The 17228-nt window shown below is 37.7% G+C and overlaps 2 protein-coding genes across 2 annotated transcripts in view; one reads left to right on the top strand and one right to left on the bottom strand.

The window, feature by feature from the left end:
- The window catches only part of cenpp (centromere protein P), a 279625-nt gene that overhangs the window by 69251 nt on the left and 193146 nt on the right, over positions 1-17228 (top strand). The gene's annotated exons all lie outside the window — the stretch shown is intronic.
- ogna (osteoglycin, paralog a) lies at positions 1145-15326 on the bottom strand. The gene is made up of 6 exons (XM_072280995.1): positions 14943-15326; positions 11213-11327; positions 10102-10260; positions 4090-4292; positions 2578-2673; positions 1145-1606 (listed from the first exon to the last, which is right to left on the bottom strand). The coding sequence occupies exons 1-6, from the start codon at positions 15324-15326 to the stop codon at positions 1421-1423; spliced, it is 1143 nt and encodes a 380-aa protein (XP_072137096.1). The 3' UTR covers positions 1145-1420.

Below are 17228 nucleotides of genomic sequence, written 5' to 3'. Positions count from 1 at the left end.
CTAAGCTTGGAACTTGCTGAGTAACATGCCATCACATTTGGCACTTTGCCTATTGCTGGTATCTAATGCTGTCGTAAGAATGCAGGAAATAGGAGGAGGAGTTGGATCCCTTGTGCCTGCTTCATACAATTCCGCTTTCCTACAGAGAACAGTACAGCACAGGAACAGGCCCTTCAGCCCATAGTGTTGTATTGAATCAGTTCAATTAGCCGTCAAATGGCCAACTAAACTAATCCCTTCTGCCATATTCTTCCATTTCCCTCACGTTCATGTGCCTATCTAAATATCTCTTAAAAACCTCTAATTTATCTGTGTCTACCACCACCCTAGGCAGCAGCCACCCACCATCTGTGTTTAGAAAAAAACTTGCTCCTCACATCTCCTTTGAATTTACCCCTTCTCGAATATTAGACATTTCAACTCTATCTTTACCTCTCATAATCTTATAAGCCTCTGTAAGATCTCTTTTCAGCTTCCATCTACTTTCACTGTCAGGGACCCAAGATCCCTCTGCTCATCAACAGTATTAAGGGCCTTACCCTTCACAGTGTACTGTCTCTACGCTTCTTGTACATGCTTCATATACATAAATATTTCCAATAGCTATATTTCAAGTCTTTCTTAATCCCCCTAGTGTAGTTCCATGACTGTCTGCATGAAGGTTCATCCAACTGGCAGTTTTGTTTCCTTCCGTCATGCTACATTGAATGGACATATTTATGCTGACTTTAAGATTATTTATTGTAACTTTTCTCAGGCATACAAAGCCCAAGTTGTAGTTACTATGGATCATATAATGTATATGATTTAGAAGATTATGATAATATACTGTAAGTCATAGAAAGAGTGGAAGTTTGTTAGAAAGGTCATAAATTAAGTGATTTGTTTTAATGTTAATTATGGTTTAATAGGATTCTATTTTGGAAGCTACATGATTTATTTCCTTTAAAATATTTACAAAACTGTTTCTGAAGATTCTCTTATTTATTTTAATAAATAGAATCCTGTTGAGAAAATTAATGTTTGTAAGTGACGTGCAGCTGCAATGTTATGAAATGACTACATGAAGAGCTATGTAGATTCGTTACTTTGACTGAATTAAATGCAGTTCAATACAGTACTGTATTTCAGAAACTAAAAGTCAAACAGTAATATGCGTAACTTTAATCAAATGTAAATAAATTTTAAAAACTTGCAGTTGCATTTTTTTCAGTAAATGAATTGAGTTTTTCACTGCCATGAAATAAACCCTTGGGTGTTAAATTCTATTTAGAAAAAGCGGTGTTTTGTTAAATATAAGGGTGTTGGCATGATGTGACTATAATACTATAGAAATCATGGGTACAATGCTCTAACCATGAATTTATCCTGGTCTTCGCCCATAACCGTTAAGTAGTTTCTGATTAAGGATTTTTCAGGATTAGTGTACACTCCCAAAATATGGTTTCCCAATAGGCAGCCTTCGCAAGCAGATGTAGCTATTGGGGTATTCTGCCAAATTGATGGGATTTTCTTCAAGCCGTATCTCAGTCAGCTGCTCACGGATATAACTGGCATCCATGGACTTGCAAAATGTATTATCCGTAATAGAAGATATATTGTTATGCTGAAAGATAAAAACATTACAAGCATTGTTAAATTTCAGTTAATTTAATACTTTAGTAGTCCTTGAGAAATATTGACTTGCAATCTTGATAAATAATTGATGGACATTTGCTCTGAGTCTTCTAATAATGGTCATATTTGTAGATTTTCACAGCAGATATTTCACCTTGAAAATGTTTTCACCTCATTCAAAATCGTGAATTTTAATAATTGCAGACACCGAGAGCAATGCTGATTGATTATTCATTGCATATATTAGTATTTGGCAACTTCTTTTGTATTAGTGACAAAGGATTCACTGTTCTTTGGATAAGATGCATATCCAAACGTCATAGCATATTCTACATTGAGTTTTGAACAACTATTGCTCTGCTATAATTACTGGAAATTTTTATTTTTAGAAAGGAATGCTGATTTTGTGTATTCTTCTACAAATGTAGAAGGATACACAGGATACATTACTTAAACTAATTTGTAGAGAATGAATTTTGTTTACAATTGACTATGAGCCCTATTGGAAATTTAAGATACATGGAGACTTGTGGCTGTGAAGAAACTCTGCCTTTTGCTTTTAAAAAAAAATCTTGTAAATACACTTGTTTATAATTGCGCAATCCAGAAGATTAGTATAGTAGGATTATTATGCACCGCAAAAGTGGACATTGCAATGATTATTTATTAGACTAATTATTATTTACATTGTCATGTTATATTGATTAATTTCATTGAATGCAATACAGCCTCCCTGCTCAAGAGATTTCCCTGACTACAGAAAATATCAGGAAAGTGAAAAATAGATTAAGTAAGCAAATTATATTGGGAAAAATATATAAGAGCATGTTGCTAGAATATTAACGATTCTCTAGTTTCTATTTCTTTATGTACTTTTTGATTTGCACAGTATAAATAAATATTCATAGGGTAGAAGCATGATAAAGCTTAGTTTCAATTTAAAGGTGTTATATATCTAACCTGTAAATGAAGCACGCGGATAGTCTGAGGTAAGTTAGCGGGTACTTTATCCAGTTTGTTGTATCCTAGGTAAAGATATTGCAGTCTGGACAAGTTCTGGGGAAAAAAAACCACAATCAGTTAGATTTGTTATCTCCAACTTTGAAGGTAGTGAAATGAAATATTTATGTTTTGTGCTCAGTATAGTGCAGAATTTTCCACTAAATCGCACAATCTTGGAAACTGTTCATGTTGATTCCTGGGACGGTGGAACTGATGTATGAAGAGAGTTTGGACTCATTATTTGTATTTTCTAAAGTTCAGAAGAATGAGAGGGGACCTCATTGGATTTTTTAAAGATTCTGCTGTGTTTGGATAGATTAGCTGCAAGGAATATTTTTCTGCTGGTGTCATCTGGAACAGAGGTTACAATCCAAATATGCAAGATAGGCCATTTAGGACGGGGTAAGAAACTAATGCACAACTTTCATCTCAAACAGAGGTGAGCATCTGGAATTGAATACCGCAGAAGACATTTGAGGCTAAATCATTGAATAAGGACCTCTATCTGATATCAGTGGCTAAGGAGATAAGGGAATAGAAACATAGAAAACAATACAGGCCCTTCAGCCCACAAAGCTGTGCCGAACATGTCCTTACCTTAGAAATTACCTAGGGTTATCTATAGCCCTCTATTTTTCTGAGCTCCTTGTACCTGTTCAGGAGTCTCTTAAAAGACCCTATCGTATCAGCCTCCACCACCATCACCGGCAGCACATTCCATGCACTCACCTCTCTCTGCGTAATAAAAAAAAACTTACCCCTAACACCTCCTCTGTACCTACTTCCAAGCACCTTAAAACTGTGCCCGCTCGTGCTAGCCATTCCAGCCCTGGGAAAAAGCCTCTGACTATCCACACGATCAATGCCTCTCATCATCTTATACACCTCTATAGAATATAGAACAAAAACAGGAAAAGGGTAGTAATTTAGATAATGGATAATTATGATCACATTGAATGATGAAACCAGCTCCAGGATCTGAGTGGCATAAATAGAATGGAGCCAGTGCATTTCCATCCATCTGGACAATGGAGAGACTTTGGAAAATGCTATGAACGGTTATGTCAAAGGACAAAACAGATTGAGAAGGGGGAGGAAAGATATCTTTATCACATTCAAATTTAATTTTATTAGTGACTTTGAACTGTTCTATTCAATATTGTGATAAAGATGGAACCATATCAAGATGCTTACAGACATTCTAGTGTTTGCCTTAAATGACAATTGAACTTGAAAAGAGCTTTTCTGCCCTTGCTTGATAGCTGAGTAAGGTGTACAATCAACAAAGCTCAGTGACAGAGAAGCACACCCAAAGGGAACTTAAAATAAGGAGCAACACACATCAAAGTTGCTGGTGAACGCAGCAGGCCAGGCAGCATCTCTAGGAAGAGGTACAGTCGACGTTTCGGGCCGAGACCCTTCCCTAAGGAGCCCTAATGTTCTTTAACACATTAATCTTTAACACATTACCTTAAAAGCATTGCGTTTTATTCCATTGCTTTTGATGCGGTTGTGTTGTGCATCCAGTGTTACAAGATTTGGTGGTAAAGCAGGCAGACGAGTGAGCCTGTTATCAATAAGCGTCAAATGTTCCAGTTCTGGAAGTTGTGAGAAAGCCTTATCTTCTATTTCAGTAATTTGGTTTCCACTCAGATCAATCCTTCTCAGAGTTGCTATATATAATTTTAAAAAGATTGGAAAATGACTTGTGCATCAGTTTTACTATTTGATCAGAATTTCCTCAAAAATAAGTTTTTTGCATATGCAATACATATTTTATAATTCCCTTTTTCGAATTATCATCATCCAACATGCAGAACACACACACCCGCTCCGACACCACACATATTTGCATATGGGCATGCGCACACAGGCCATTGTCTACCTGTGCACCACCCCATGTTCCTCACACTCACCAACATGCACATGTGGGCATGCACATTCCTCCAGCAGTAGCTGCTTATCATTTGTGCTCATTATTGCCAAACACTGATTTCTGAATGTAATTGTGTGGTCTAATACTTAGTCACTGGATTTTTCCCTTAAATCTTTTATCAGAAACATGTACTACTTTGGACATAGTAGTACAGCATAGGACAAGCCCTTAAGCTCAGAATGTCATGTAGACCTACATAAAACTACTCCATGATCAACCTAATCCTTCCCTTCTAAACAAACTATAGCCCTCCTTTTTTATTACATCCATGTGCCAGCTTAGAGTCTATTTAATATCCCTATCATATTCCCTTCTACTACCACCTCTGGCAGTGCGTTCCAGACAATTGCACTCTCTGTGGAAAGAAAACCTACCTCTGACATCTTCTCTAAACTCTCCTCCGTTCATCTCAACCGAATGTCCTGTGGTATTGGTCATTGCCACCATGAGGTTAAAGGTGTTGGTGGCTCACTCTGCCAATCTTTCAAAGTGTATTGCTTCACACTTTTTTACAATGAACTCCATCTGCCACTTATCCAATCAGCTCTGCATTCTGTCTATATCCTGTTGTAACTTGTGATAAACTTTTACACTATCCACAACATCGCCAACCTTCAAGCAAACTTACTAATACATGCCTCCATTTCCTGATCCAAATTATATATAAAAATAACTAAGAGGTCTCAAAACATATCTGTGCAGAACACCACTGGTCATCAGCCTCCAGGCAGAATGCAGCCCATCTGGCTTCTGTGGACAAGCCAATCCGAATCTACACAGACAAGTTTCCATGTAAACCTTGTGTCGTGACTTTCTGGGTGAACTGACCAAGGAGAGTGTTGTCAAATGCCTGACTAAAATCCATATAGAACTAGGCAGCCGCCTATCCCAGGGGATCATGGGTTTGCGCCTCTGGTTGACTATGTCCTCTCCAGGGTGCAAGCCTGGGCAGGAAGATTTGAGGAACCAGCTGTTGCCCATGTAGCGGGTTCCCCCTCTCCATGTCACTGATGTAGTCCAAGGGAAAGGCAAGCGCTGATACAGCTTGGCATCAGTGTCATAGCAGAGGTTGCCAAGGTGAAGTTGTAAACGACATCAAACTGCCTCAGGGGCCCTGGCTCTGGATTTCTTCCTTGGGGTTTACTGCCAAAACCTTTCCCCATGGGTAGGTATGGCTGCAAGGCAGCAGACGTTTAAAATCAGATTTTCCCTTCTCCTAGGTGGGCTGCCGTCCAAGGCTGACAAGCCCCACCTGCCCGAAGCAACTGGTTTTGAGGCACCAATGACCTAATGGATAAGGCACTGGCCTCCTAAGCCAGGGATTGTGGGCTTGAGTCCCATCTGGGGTGATGAAAATCATATACAGTGCCCATAAAAAGTATTCACCCCCCCCTTGGTTGGCATAATGTTTTATTGTTTTATAACAGTGAATCACAGTGGATTTAATTTGGCTTTTTTGACACTGATCAACAGAAATGGACTCTTTCCTGTTAAAGTGAAAACAGATCTCTACAAAGTGATCTAAATTAATTACAAATATAAAACACAAAATAATTGATTGCATAAGTATTTACCCCCTTCAGGTCAGATTTTCGTAGATGCACCTTTGGCAGCAATTACAGCCTTGAGTCTGTGTCAACAGGTCTCTATCAGCTTTGCGCATCTGGATACTGTAATTTTTCTCCATTCTTCTTTACAGAACTATTCAAGCTCTGTCAGATTGCAAGGAGATTGTGAGTGAACAGCTCTTTTCAAGTCCAGCCACAAATTCTCAATCGGATTGAAGTCTGGACTCTGACTTGGCCACTTCAGGGCATTCTTTGTTGCTTTTAAGCCATTCCTGTGTAGCTTTGGCTTAATGCTTGGGGTCATTTTCATGCTGGAAAACAAATCTTCTTGCAAGTTGCAGTTCTTTTGCAGACTGCATCAGGTTTTCCTCCAGGATTTCCCTGTATTTTACTGCATTCACTTTACCCTCTACCTTCAGAAGCCTCCAGGGCCGGCTACAGTGAGGCAACCCCACAGCATGATGCAGCCACCACCATACTTCACGGTAGGGATGGTGTGTTTTTGATGATGCGCAGTCTTTGGTATGACGCCAAACTTAGAGTTTAGTCTGATGGCCAAAAAGCTCAATTTTGGTTTCATAAACCATAGAACCTTCTTTTGGCTGACTTCAGGGTCTCTCATATGCCTTCTAGCAAACTTTGGCTGAGATTTCATGTGAGGTTTTTTTCTCCCCCAGCAGTGGCTTTCTCTTTGCAACTCTCCCATGAAGCTGCGACTGGTGAAGCACCTGGGCAACAGTTGTTGTATGCACAGTCTCTCCCATCTTAGCCACTGAAGCTTGTAACTCCTCCAGGGTTGCCATGGGTCTCTTGGTGGTCTCCCTCACTAGTCCCCCTTCTTGCACAGTCACTCAGTTTTTCAGGATGGCCTGCTCTAGGCAGACTTACAGCTGTGTCATATTCTTTCCATTTCTTGATGACTGACTTAACTGTACTCCAAAGGATATTCAGTGACCTGGAAATTTTTCATGTATCAATCTCCTGACTTGTGCTTTTCAATAACCTTTTTTTGAAGAGCTGCATGGAGTGTTCTTTTGTCTTCATGGTGTAGTTTTTGCCAGGATACTGACTCACCAGCAGTTGGACCTTCCAGATACGGGTGTATTTTTACTACAATCAATTGAAGCACCTTGACTGCACACAGGTGATCGCCATTTAACTAATTATGTGACTTCTGAAACCAATAGAATGCACCAGTGATGATTTGGTGTGTCATATTAAAGGGGGTGAATACTTATGCAATCAATTATTTTGTGTTTTATATTTGTAATTAATTTAGATCACTTTGTAGAGATCTGTTTACACTTTGACTTGAAAGTCTTTTTTGGTTGACCAGTGTCCAAAAAAAAAGTGAAATTAAATCCACTGTGATTCAATGTTGTAAAGCAATAAAACATGAAAATTTCCAAGGAGAAGTGAATACATTTTATAGGCACTGTACACCACATTCACCATCCCCCTCCCCACCGATGTAAGACTCATTGATCTGTAATTCCCAGGATTATTGCTATTACCTGGCTTGAGCACTGGAACAACTATTGTCATCCTCCAATCCTCTGGGACCACTTTTGTAGCCAGCAAAGCCCTGAAGATCATTGTCATTGCCCCGGCAATCTCTTCCATTAGTTCCCCTAGAAATCTGGGATACATCCTTCCCGGCCCCAGGGACTTATCTACTCTGATGTTTTTCAGAAGTTCCAATACTACCTCCTCCAAAACATCAACATGCTCCTGCACATTCGCCTGTTTTACACTGGCCTCACATTCATCAAAGTCCCTCCCTGAAGCAGAGTATTCATTAAGGACCTCTACTACCTCCTCCGCCTCCAGGCAAGTGCTTCCTGAGCAGTGCTACCCTCACTCTAGTCATTGTCCTGTTGCTGAAGTATGTGTAGAGTGCATTGAGATCTCCTTGATCTTACGTTGGCCCATGACCTTCTCATGTGCCCTTCTAGCTCTTCTCAGTCACCACTTCAGCTCCTTCCAGGCTACCTTATAATTCTCAGGAGCTTTGAGTTTTGCTTCATAAATTTTGCATATGCCTCCTCCTTTCCCTTGGCTAGATGTTTCACCTCTCTTATCAGCAATAGTTCCTTTACCCTATCATCTTTTTCCTCTCTTAGTGGGACAGTCCTATTCAATACCTCATGCAAGTGGCCCCTAAGCAACCTCCACATTTCTGCGCTGCATTTCCCTGAAAACATCTGATCCCAATTTACACTCCCAATTTCCTGCTAGCATCATTGTAATTCGCCCTCTCCCAATTAAATACTGTTCTTTCCTATTCTCTGCTCTTATTTGTTGTCCTTGCCTATGCTAAAGGTCTGGGAGTTGTGGTCACTAGCTCAAAAATTTCTCACCCACTGAAAGGTCTGTTACTCGACTAGCGTCATTACCTGGTACCAGATCCAGTATGGCCCTTCCTTTAGAGGCCCTGTCCACATACTGTCAAAGGTCTTTTGTAGACACCTAACACATTCTACTCCAACTAAACCTTTTGCACCAAGGAGGTGTCAATATTAGGGGAGTTGAAGTCACCCATGACGACAACTGTGTTCTTTTTGCACCTTTCCAAAATCTGCCTACTCCTGTGCTCTTCAGTGTCCATGTTGCTTTTGGAGGTGGCGGGGGGGGGGGCGCTAGGAGCTATAGAATAATCCTCATAGAGTGATTGCTCCCTTCTATTTCTGACTTCACCCACAGTAACTCACTAGGTGATCTTTCCATGGCATCCTTCCTTTCTATAGCAATGATAATATCCCTGATTAGCAAAGCCGCTCCCCAAGGCACTCTTTTTACCTACCTCCCATCCCCCAGCTGGCTTAGTTTAAACTCTCCCTGAGTAGCTCTAACAAACCTGTCCATGATGACATTGGTCGCTCTTGAGTTCCTTTTGTACAGTGTATACTTTCCTAAAAGAGATCCCATGATTCACAAGTCTGAACCGCTGTCCCCTACACCAATTCATCTGCCAAATAATCCTTTACTTTTCTTCACTGGTGCATGGTACAGTCAGCAATCCGGAGATTACTACTCTTGAAGTCTTGCTTCTTAGCTTTCCTAACTCCCTATATTAACACCTCAGGACCTCATCTCTTTTCCTCCTATGTGTTTGTACCAATATGTTCTACGTCTTTCAGCTGCTCACCCTCCCCTTTAAGAATGATGTGCATTTGATCTGAATCACCTCTGAATCTGGCACCTGCAAGTCAATGTTCAGTCTGGAATTCTCAATCTCAAAACTGGCTGCTATGATTTTCCCTTGGTAGGTTGCTCCCCCAGTTACTTAGACTAAATAATTAGAACTGGCAAGTGGCAGAACTGCATTTTGAATCCTTTCAACCATATCATATTGGCTATACATCTATTGTTCAAATCAATAAGTATGAAGAGTCGCACCACAGTTCTAATATAAATTTTCTATAGTGTCATTGTCAGACTGGTGAGTGAATGGTTTTGACCAAGTATTCCTTCAAGAGTAATGTTCAAACTCTAATATGAAGTTTGGAGCTGGTTCATAATTGCTGAATCAAAAAAAAGTCATGTATTCTATACATTATTTTCTGAAATACTATTTGAAAAGATCAATGGTAAAAATATAATTAGATTTATCCTGTGTTTTGCATTGTTACAAGATTTCAAAGTCGCAATCTTAATCACGAATTCCTCAAGAGAAAATTAATCATTTTTAACTTTGTTTTTCTCTACACCATCTAGTTTATGTGTGCTGAAATCCATATAACTTTGTATTATTAGTGTCATACCTCAATAAGTCGTAGTCTAAAGTAATTCTTTTATATTTTGAAAGATCAATAATTTACATCGAAAGTTGTAAACATTGCAACAAATATTTTTACACAAGTAATTTTTTTTTTGCCCATTAGCATTGTCAATTTGTGTATATAGTCACATTTATTTATCTCCTCATATTGTGTTATCTCTATTTTGCTTTTAGCGCAAATATCAAAATGTACTCACGGAAATCGGCAAAATCTTTTACAGTGACCCTTTTAATATTGTTGAACCGTGCATAAAGGTATGATGTTTCCTTTGGCAAAATAGGAATCTCTTCAATCTCAGTCTCATCACAGTATACAGAGCCAGTTATGCAGACACACAGAAGGCAAGTTGGCATGTCTGAAATATATATTTTTAAAGAATATCTCAATGGTTCCAGTGAAATACCATCATTAATAACCTCTTTAACATATATCTACGAAGTTTGTGTCTGAATCCAGATTGTCAGAGGATTTGTCTTTTATTAGTTACTTTGACTTGATCCACAATTCACAACTATCAGGTGTCGCAGTTTGATTTCAATTACAATTATGAAAATGTGGAATAATGTGCGTTGTTTGTGTTTTCTGTATAATTCTTGTGACATTTTGAATCCAGTTTGGCATTTAGATAGGGTATATAGTGGTATAGATTTTCCTAGTTTCAGATTGTTAGCATTGTTGATTCAAAATCAGCAAAATAAACTTACTGGTTGGTGTAGTAATGAAGCTACTCAATTTGAAACAATAGTTAGGGTATTACATGAGTGGACAATTTGATGGTGATTATTACCGAGCATCATGTAGACTCATTGTGTTTGTTCAGTTGTTGCCAAATATGTTGAAACTTGCATTCATTTCACTTTGAACAATGTGGGTTTAATTATGTATTAGTAAAAAACCTGGATGTTTAATTATACTTAATATCTAAGGGAACACGGTGTGTATGTTTTTTGAGCCATCTATTGAAATTTGTTTTTATTTACAGAAAGAAAATATGCAAATGTAATTTTGGCTTAACCAACAAATATAACTGTTTTGCACTCATTCAGATAGAATTAAACAATATAATTAGTATTGTGTGCAGGATACAACCATTTAAAATTCTAAAGCCAACATATTTTGTTGGGCCATTATTCATTGAATGGAATATTAGCAGATATACCTTACAGTCCTCATTTGCCATTGCAATTTGGAAATTTTAAAGATGCATCTTGTTTACTGCTATTGGCTTATGGATGAAGCACTAATATTTTAACATTTAAATACAAGAGGTATTCAAATAATAAGATGAGAAAATAGGTTGTTCTCACCAGCAGGTGAATTATCTGATTCTGGCTCCATTGTTGGGGACCTGATAAAACGTGAAAGTTCCACTTCTTGGCTCTTGTCAGTATCATCATGCCTTGAAGTGGTAATTTCTTCTAGCTTTCAACAACAAAAAAAACTCTTGTTCAAATACGTAGTTTGGATTTTTCACGTTACATCTACACCAACAATAAATCGTGTGTAGATTCCACAACAAAGCATCATGAAAAGTGCATGACAGTATGATTGGGTACACTCTGCAAAGCACTATCGCTGAGGGTAGAGACATCAATGTATATTAATATGTGTATGAGTCCTTGTCTTAGCAATGTACATCGTTCGGCACTTATTTTGCACTATTAGCTACCTCATTCTTCTTTTCATTTATGTAGTTGATAATGTGAAAATTTTCTATATGATAACTAATAAAAAAAAAGTCCAAATATATTTCTGTGGGATTTACAGAGTTTGAAGAAGGTTTCATTCCATGATGCTATAAATTATTAGGGGAATTTTGAGACAGGTGCAGAATACTGGCTGCTACACGCCTTCCCTACCTTTTTGAATAAATAGAGTTTCTTTTGGATTCATTTTGCTTCAAGACATTCTCAGAAATCAGGTTGCAACCTCCGTGACAAACTTAGTTATCTTTTTCTTATTTCTGGCAGATTCTTTAATGTCTGGAATGCTTTTATTTTCAGGCCAGGTTTTGGAGGACATCCTGAACAATATGGCTATTATTCTTGCCACTCATATTTTAATAATCTGTGAGAGATGAACAAATATAAAGCATTGCCTGAGTTTTGTGGACTGATAGATATTGGACATGATTCAGTAGCATTGATAAAGAGAAATTAATTGATCTGCTGGGGGTGCCAGGAATTGCAGGACATGTTTTCGATATTACTTATTCCATTTTGAAACGCTTTTATACAAAGAGAGTAGCAAAAATCTGGAATTGCTCTTTCTTTCAAAAACTGTGGATATAGGATCAATTAGAGCTTTCAAGAATGATATTCTTTAAACAAATAATCCCTTTTAAAAAATACTACCAAAACTTTCATCTTTGGCCATTTATTTTGTTTCACTGATAGGAATTTCCACTTGCCAATTGAAATCTTTTCCACGTTAATTTTCCATTCTCGGGAGTGCTTGAGGAATCTCTATGGAAGTTGCAAAGGGCCACTGACTTTGTAGAAACTTACTGCAAAAACTAAGCAGTCCAATGTGTGAGTTTCCCTTTTACTGATTTGGTTTACAACCAAGCACAGGCAGTAGTGGATCTTTGGCACCCTCTTACGATGATGTCATCAAGCAGGATTTACAGCCAGTCAGAATGAAGAATTCTTATAGACAGGAACCACGTTTTAAATATCTTGTGGAAAGTGAGTTGCAGATTGAGACATACACATGGCATTAAGGTAGAACATGAAATCTAAATATTTTTAAACTTTTAAAAAAATTTTAATTTTTTTTCTCAGAAATACTGATACAGTATTACTCAAATATTTTTTTTCCTGTCCAAAAGGAATGTTTAATAACAAATTCATCCTGGTCCACAATTGGAATATTCATTCAAAAAGGGCCTTATTTTTGATGATCTTTCCCTTAAAAACAGTACATACAATATTGAAGTTTACGCCAAATCATTAATTATGGGTTAATGAATCTCCAAAGACTGTAACAGCAGAGCATCACAGAGCGAATTCTAGATTATTGCAGTTAACTGTGTATAATTAGAAATCCAGGAATAATGCCATTAATACAGAAAATGATTAGAAAGTGAAAATTCCTGCTGCATGGAAAAGCTGAATTGAGAAGTATTGGTACGTTTAGGAGAAGCATGGTAATTTGATGAAAGGGAATGAATGGAACAGGAAATGTGTGATAGGCTTAACGGAAGTTGGAGGAGGCCCATGTGAAACATAAACTCAGGTTTGGGTCAGTTTAATAAATTATATGTAGGTTTTTGTTAGTAGCCAAATAGTTTGTTTTTTACTCTGTTAATACTCTTTATTAACAACGAAGGTCAGAAATTATATTTCTATTCATCTTGTTTTAAGAATCTCATGCATGGCTTTCAAAGTGTTTATCTATGGGAATGCACAGGCCAATGGTATGAAGGCTTTGAAAATGACTAGAAGAGGACAAGTATGGGCATAAATGTGGAAATGGCGGGGGGGGGGTGGAATAAAGGATATATGTAACATTCCAAAAAAAAGAAAATTTTTGGATAAGAAATATCTGAGTTAAAACCTGAACTGGACTATGATTGATAATGGAAAGGATCGACAGGAAACAACAAAGTAGTGGTGAAGTTAGTGGGTGAAAGTGTTGATCAGCCTGACTGCTTGGGGGAAGGTATCCAGCATAGGTACATTTGGATGTGTAGGCACTGTGGGCAGCAAATTCAGGTAGTGGGCCAAATCCAGCACAATCTTGCCCATAATTATCATCCCTGTGGTTGTTCTTTTTAGAGTTGAAAAGTTAGGTCTCTTCAGTGGATTTTTAAAAATGTATACAAATGAAAATAGCAACATACAAAGTTGCTGGTGAATGCAGCAGGCCAGGCAGCATCTCTAGGAAGAGGTACAGTCGACATTTCGGGCCGAGACCCTTCGTCAGGACTAACTGAAGGAAGAGCTAGTAAGAGATTTGAAAGTGGGAGGGGGCCATTATTGAGTGGAAGGCTAATGCTCTTGATGGAGATCATTACTGATGTGCTACCTGTCCCAGAAGAGTCTGTCTGTAATAAGTACTTTTTGGAACGTAGTTATTCTTTCACTCTGCACATGATATTCATGCTATGTGTAGCACACCACCACTTCACCTGCAGACTGGCTGCATCTGGCCAGACTTACTTTTGTTATTTGCAGTGAAGGTTGTAAAACAAAATATTTTTTTTAAAATCCTTGTTGTCAGATCTAATTTTTTAACCATTTTTACAAACCATTTTAAAATCAGATGTAGCAATTCAATGTGTTTTATTTTCATTTTAATATTGTCTAAGTGTGCATCCTGGTATTTTGCTGTGTTTAGTTATAGTACATCATTTGGAGATCGATGCAATTTAATTATGAGCAGCAACCAAAAAAAAATTTACTCGCACTGATTTGGTCCAGAAAAAAGATATCCTCACATATTTTAACACTCTTAAGTAAAGCCTATTTTGGATTCTAATAGCTTTTACATATTAGAAGTAACTTGTACACGTTGTGTGCAAGGTACTTGACAATCACTCTGAGCAAAGCATTAAGTAGTGGAATGAGCCGATATGGAACTCATATCAGACCTGGTAGTAATACATCTCTCAATAGTAACTAACTTCCATATTTTTCACATCAAAACTTGTTTGCCAAATTATTTATAAATAATACTGTAGTACTATAAAACTTTCAAGTGTTCCCCTTGTCTGACTTTTATTCAAACTTACTGTCTTGCTTAAGTATAGTTTAAGCAAGAGTGAGTTCTGAATAAAATAACATTGAACAGTTTTGAAGCAGCATTATTTAATAATTTTGTCCACAAACATATTTTGCTGCTCTTGAACATAAGTGATTATATGACTAAATAATTATTCCCATCTGTTTATTTGTCTAAAAGACAATAACATTCATTAATGACTGTTCTGTAAATATTATTTCTGATCTATGTATCTTATACATTGCAAATGTAAATGTGAGTTTCTTGATGAGATAGAACCTAAGACTAGTTGCCTAAATATTAAATAATTACCTGTATTTGTTTTGTTTCTTGTAGTTCATCTTCATATTCATAATCAAGTTCTGCATCAAGAGAAGCCATATCCAAATAATGCACATTAAATTCCTCTTCCTTATTAGCTGGTGCTGTGAATACTAATTGTACAAATGTAATCACAAAAAGTAAAGGGCACACAGCATTCATTTTGGACCAAAGACCGAGAAAAATAAGTTCTGTGGAAAATTGAAAAGCTGAAATACTGGACAGAGCAGTCCCTTGCTGTTGAGACGTAGAATCTGTCAAATCAGTATTTAAAGCTTTCACCAGCTGGTGCCAGAAGTTGCAGAAGAATGAGACTGCGTGATATTTCTTAACCCCCTGAACTCCATTCTTAGTTACAGTTGTAATAGCAGTCATGGTTCACACAGCCAGTCAGTAAATTCTAAACGGAACAATAAAAAGCTCAATTATGTCGGTAGCTAAGCATATTTTGCAAACATTTCTGTGACATTCAGGATCTTGTGTTTTAAATTAACATTTTTAAAGTGCTTTTCGATACAGTACACATGAATTGAATATAATTTGCTTAGTTGTGTAACATGGGGGCTGACTTTAACTTTTGACATTTATCTGGCAAAGAACACTTAGTGCCAAAGATTATCAGGCCCTGAACATTCTCAAATTCAGAAGGCTGGCTGGAAGACAAACAAGGACCCCAGTTCATGGCAGGAATGGAAAAAAAGTGTTTGAAGTTTTTTTTTAATATAGGGCTGGGAGAGCACTCGTGTCTTTCTTAGTTCCCTCCCTCCACCCAGACCTTTGCAAAAAATCTCCCTAAGGACTTTTTATTTATTAGTTAATCTGGCCATTTCCTGATTGGAACCTATCAGCCTGGAAAGGAGTATGTGTGTTGTTTGCTCTATCCATACATCATTCAAAATTCCTTTTCTTTCCAGTCCTGAAGAAGGGTCTCGACCCAAAATGTAGACTGTATATTCATTTCCATAGATGCTTACTGACCTGCTGAGTTCCTCCAGCATTTTGTGTGCATTGCCCTAATGGCATTATGAAAGATGCACAAAATCTGTGAATTTCAATTGCAAAATTCAATGTGTAACACTGTTCAGCTTCCCTATGTATTGTGTGGAACTGATATAATTGATTTATGTTGTTGTCTGTTGACACTTTGCAACTTCTCACATTGTGAGCATGTGGTGCAACAGATGCAATCTATTACAACAACTTTGTTCCAGCATGAGAAGATTCCAATTGAATGAATGGTTATTGCAATGAAGTGTAGGGGTAGTAGGATGCTCTCAGAGGATTCTTAGGCATCTGAGCAGGCTGGTGAGAGTGTGTCTGAGGGAAATATTTTCTTTGTGTACTGGGGCCAGAGAGAGCCTCCAGAGCTACAGTCACACATTCTTGCCAGGGGTTTGCATAAAGGTGTCTGTAAAAACAAGAGTGTATTCTACAGATACCTGCACTTCGGGGAAATCTGCTATGCTTTCTTCTGTGGACTGAAAAACAGTGGATGATGTCTTTCTTTTGAGTGTGGATTTTGAGTGCTTCCCTAGTGTCACAGGGAGCGTCAAACTGGAGTGGCAGAGATCCACAGCAGCAGTGTGGTGTGATCCTGAGGGAAGCAAATTGCAAATATCCGTGCGGAGAACAGTTGACACAAACATAGGAGGTCATGAGTCTCATTGTCTCATTGGGGACAAAAACACTGTTTGAGTGTTAAATGTTTAAACACCATGGTTTCAGGAGAAGCATACTAAGTAAAAATTCTGTGAGAAAATAAAAATTGTTATTTCTCTGACCAATGAAGTTGAAAATTTCACTAGAAACAAATCTTCATAGTCATACTTTATTGATCCTGGGGGAAATTGGTTTTAGTTACAGTTGCACCATAAATAATAAATAGTAATAAAACCATAAATAGTTAAATAGTAATATGTAAATTATGCCAGGAAATAAGTCCAGGACGAGCCTATTGGCTCAGAGTGTCTGACCCTCCAAGGGAGGAGTCTTGCGTATTGTGCAACTGTTTGGAGGAGATTTATGCCCAAAAAAAAGACTCTGTACCTAGCAGAAAGTAATGATGTGTATCTTGACAGCCAGAATTGTGCACATAAACACTCTGCTCCTGGTTTAGCAAATTTGCAACAGTAACAGGTTATTTATTTCAGAATTGTTGAAATAAATTTCTAACTCTGTACGTCCAGTTATGAACTATCTTGATCATTTTTCTTGGTTAAAATCTGATTTATGTCAGCCAAACTATTAAGAAATGAAGAAATTGATACTCTTAAAGAT

The sequence above is a fragment of the Mobula birostris genome, chromosome 16 (assembly GCF_030028105.1).
Source record: "Mobula birostris isolate sMobBir1 chromosome 16, sMobBir1.hap1, whole genome shotgun sequence".
NCBI lineage: Eukaryota > Metazoa > Chordata > Chondrichthyes > Myliobatiformes > Myliobatidae > Mobula > Mobula birostris.
The sequence above is the reverse complement of the archived record's forward strand: the minus strand, read 5'-3'. Positions and strand labels throughout refer to the sequence as shown.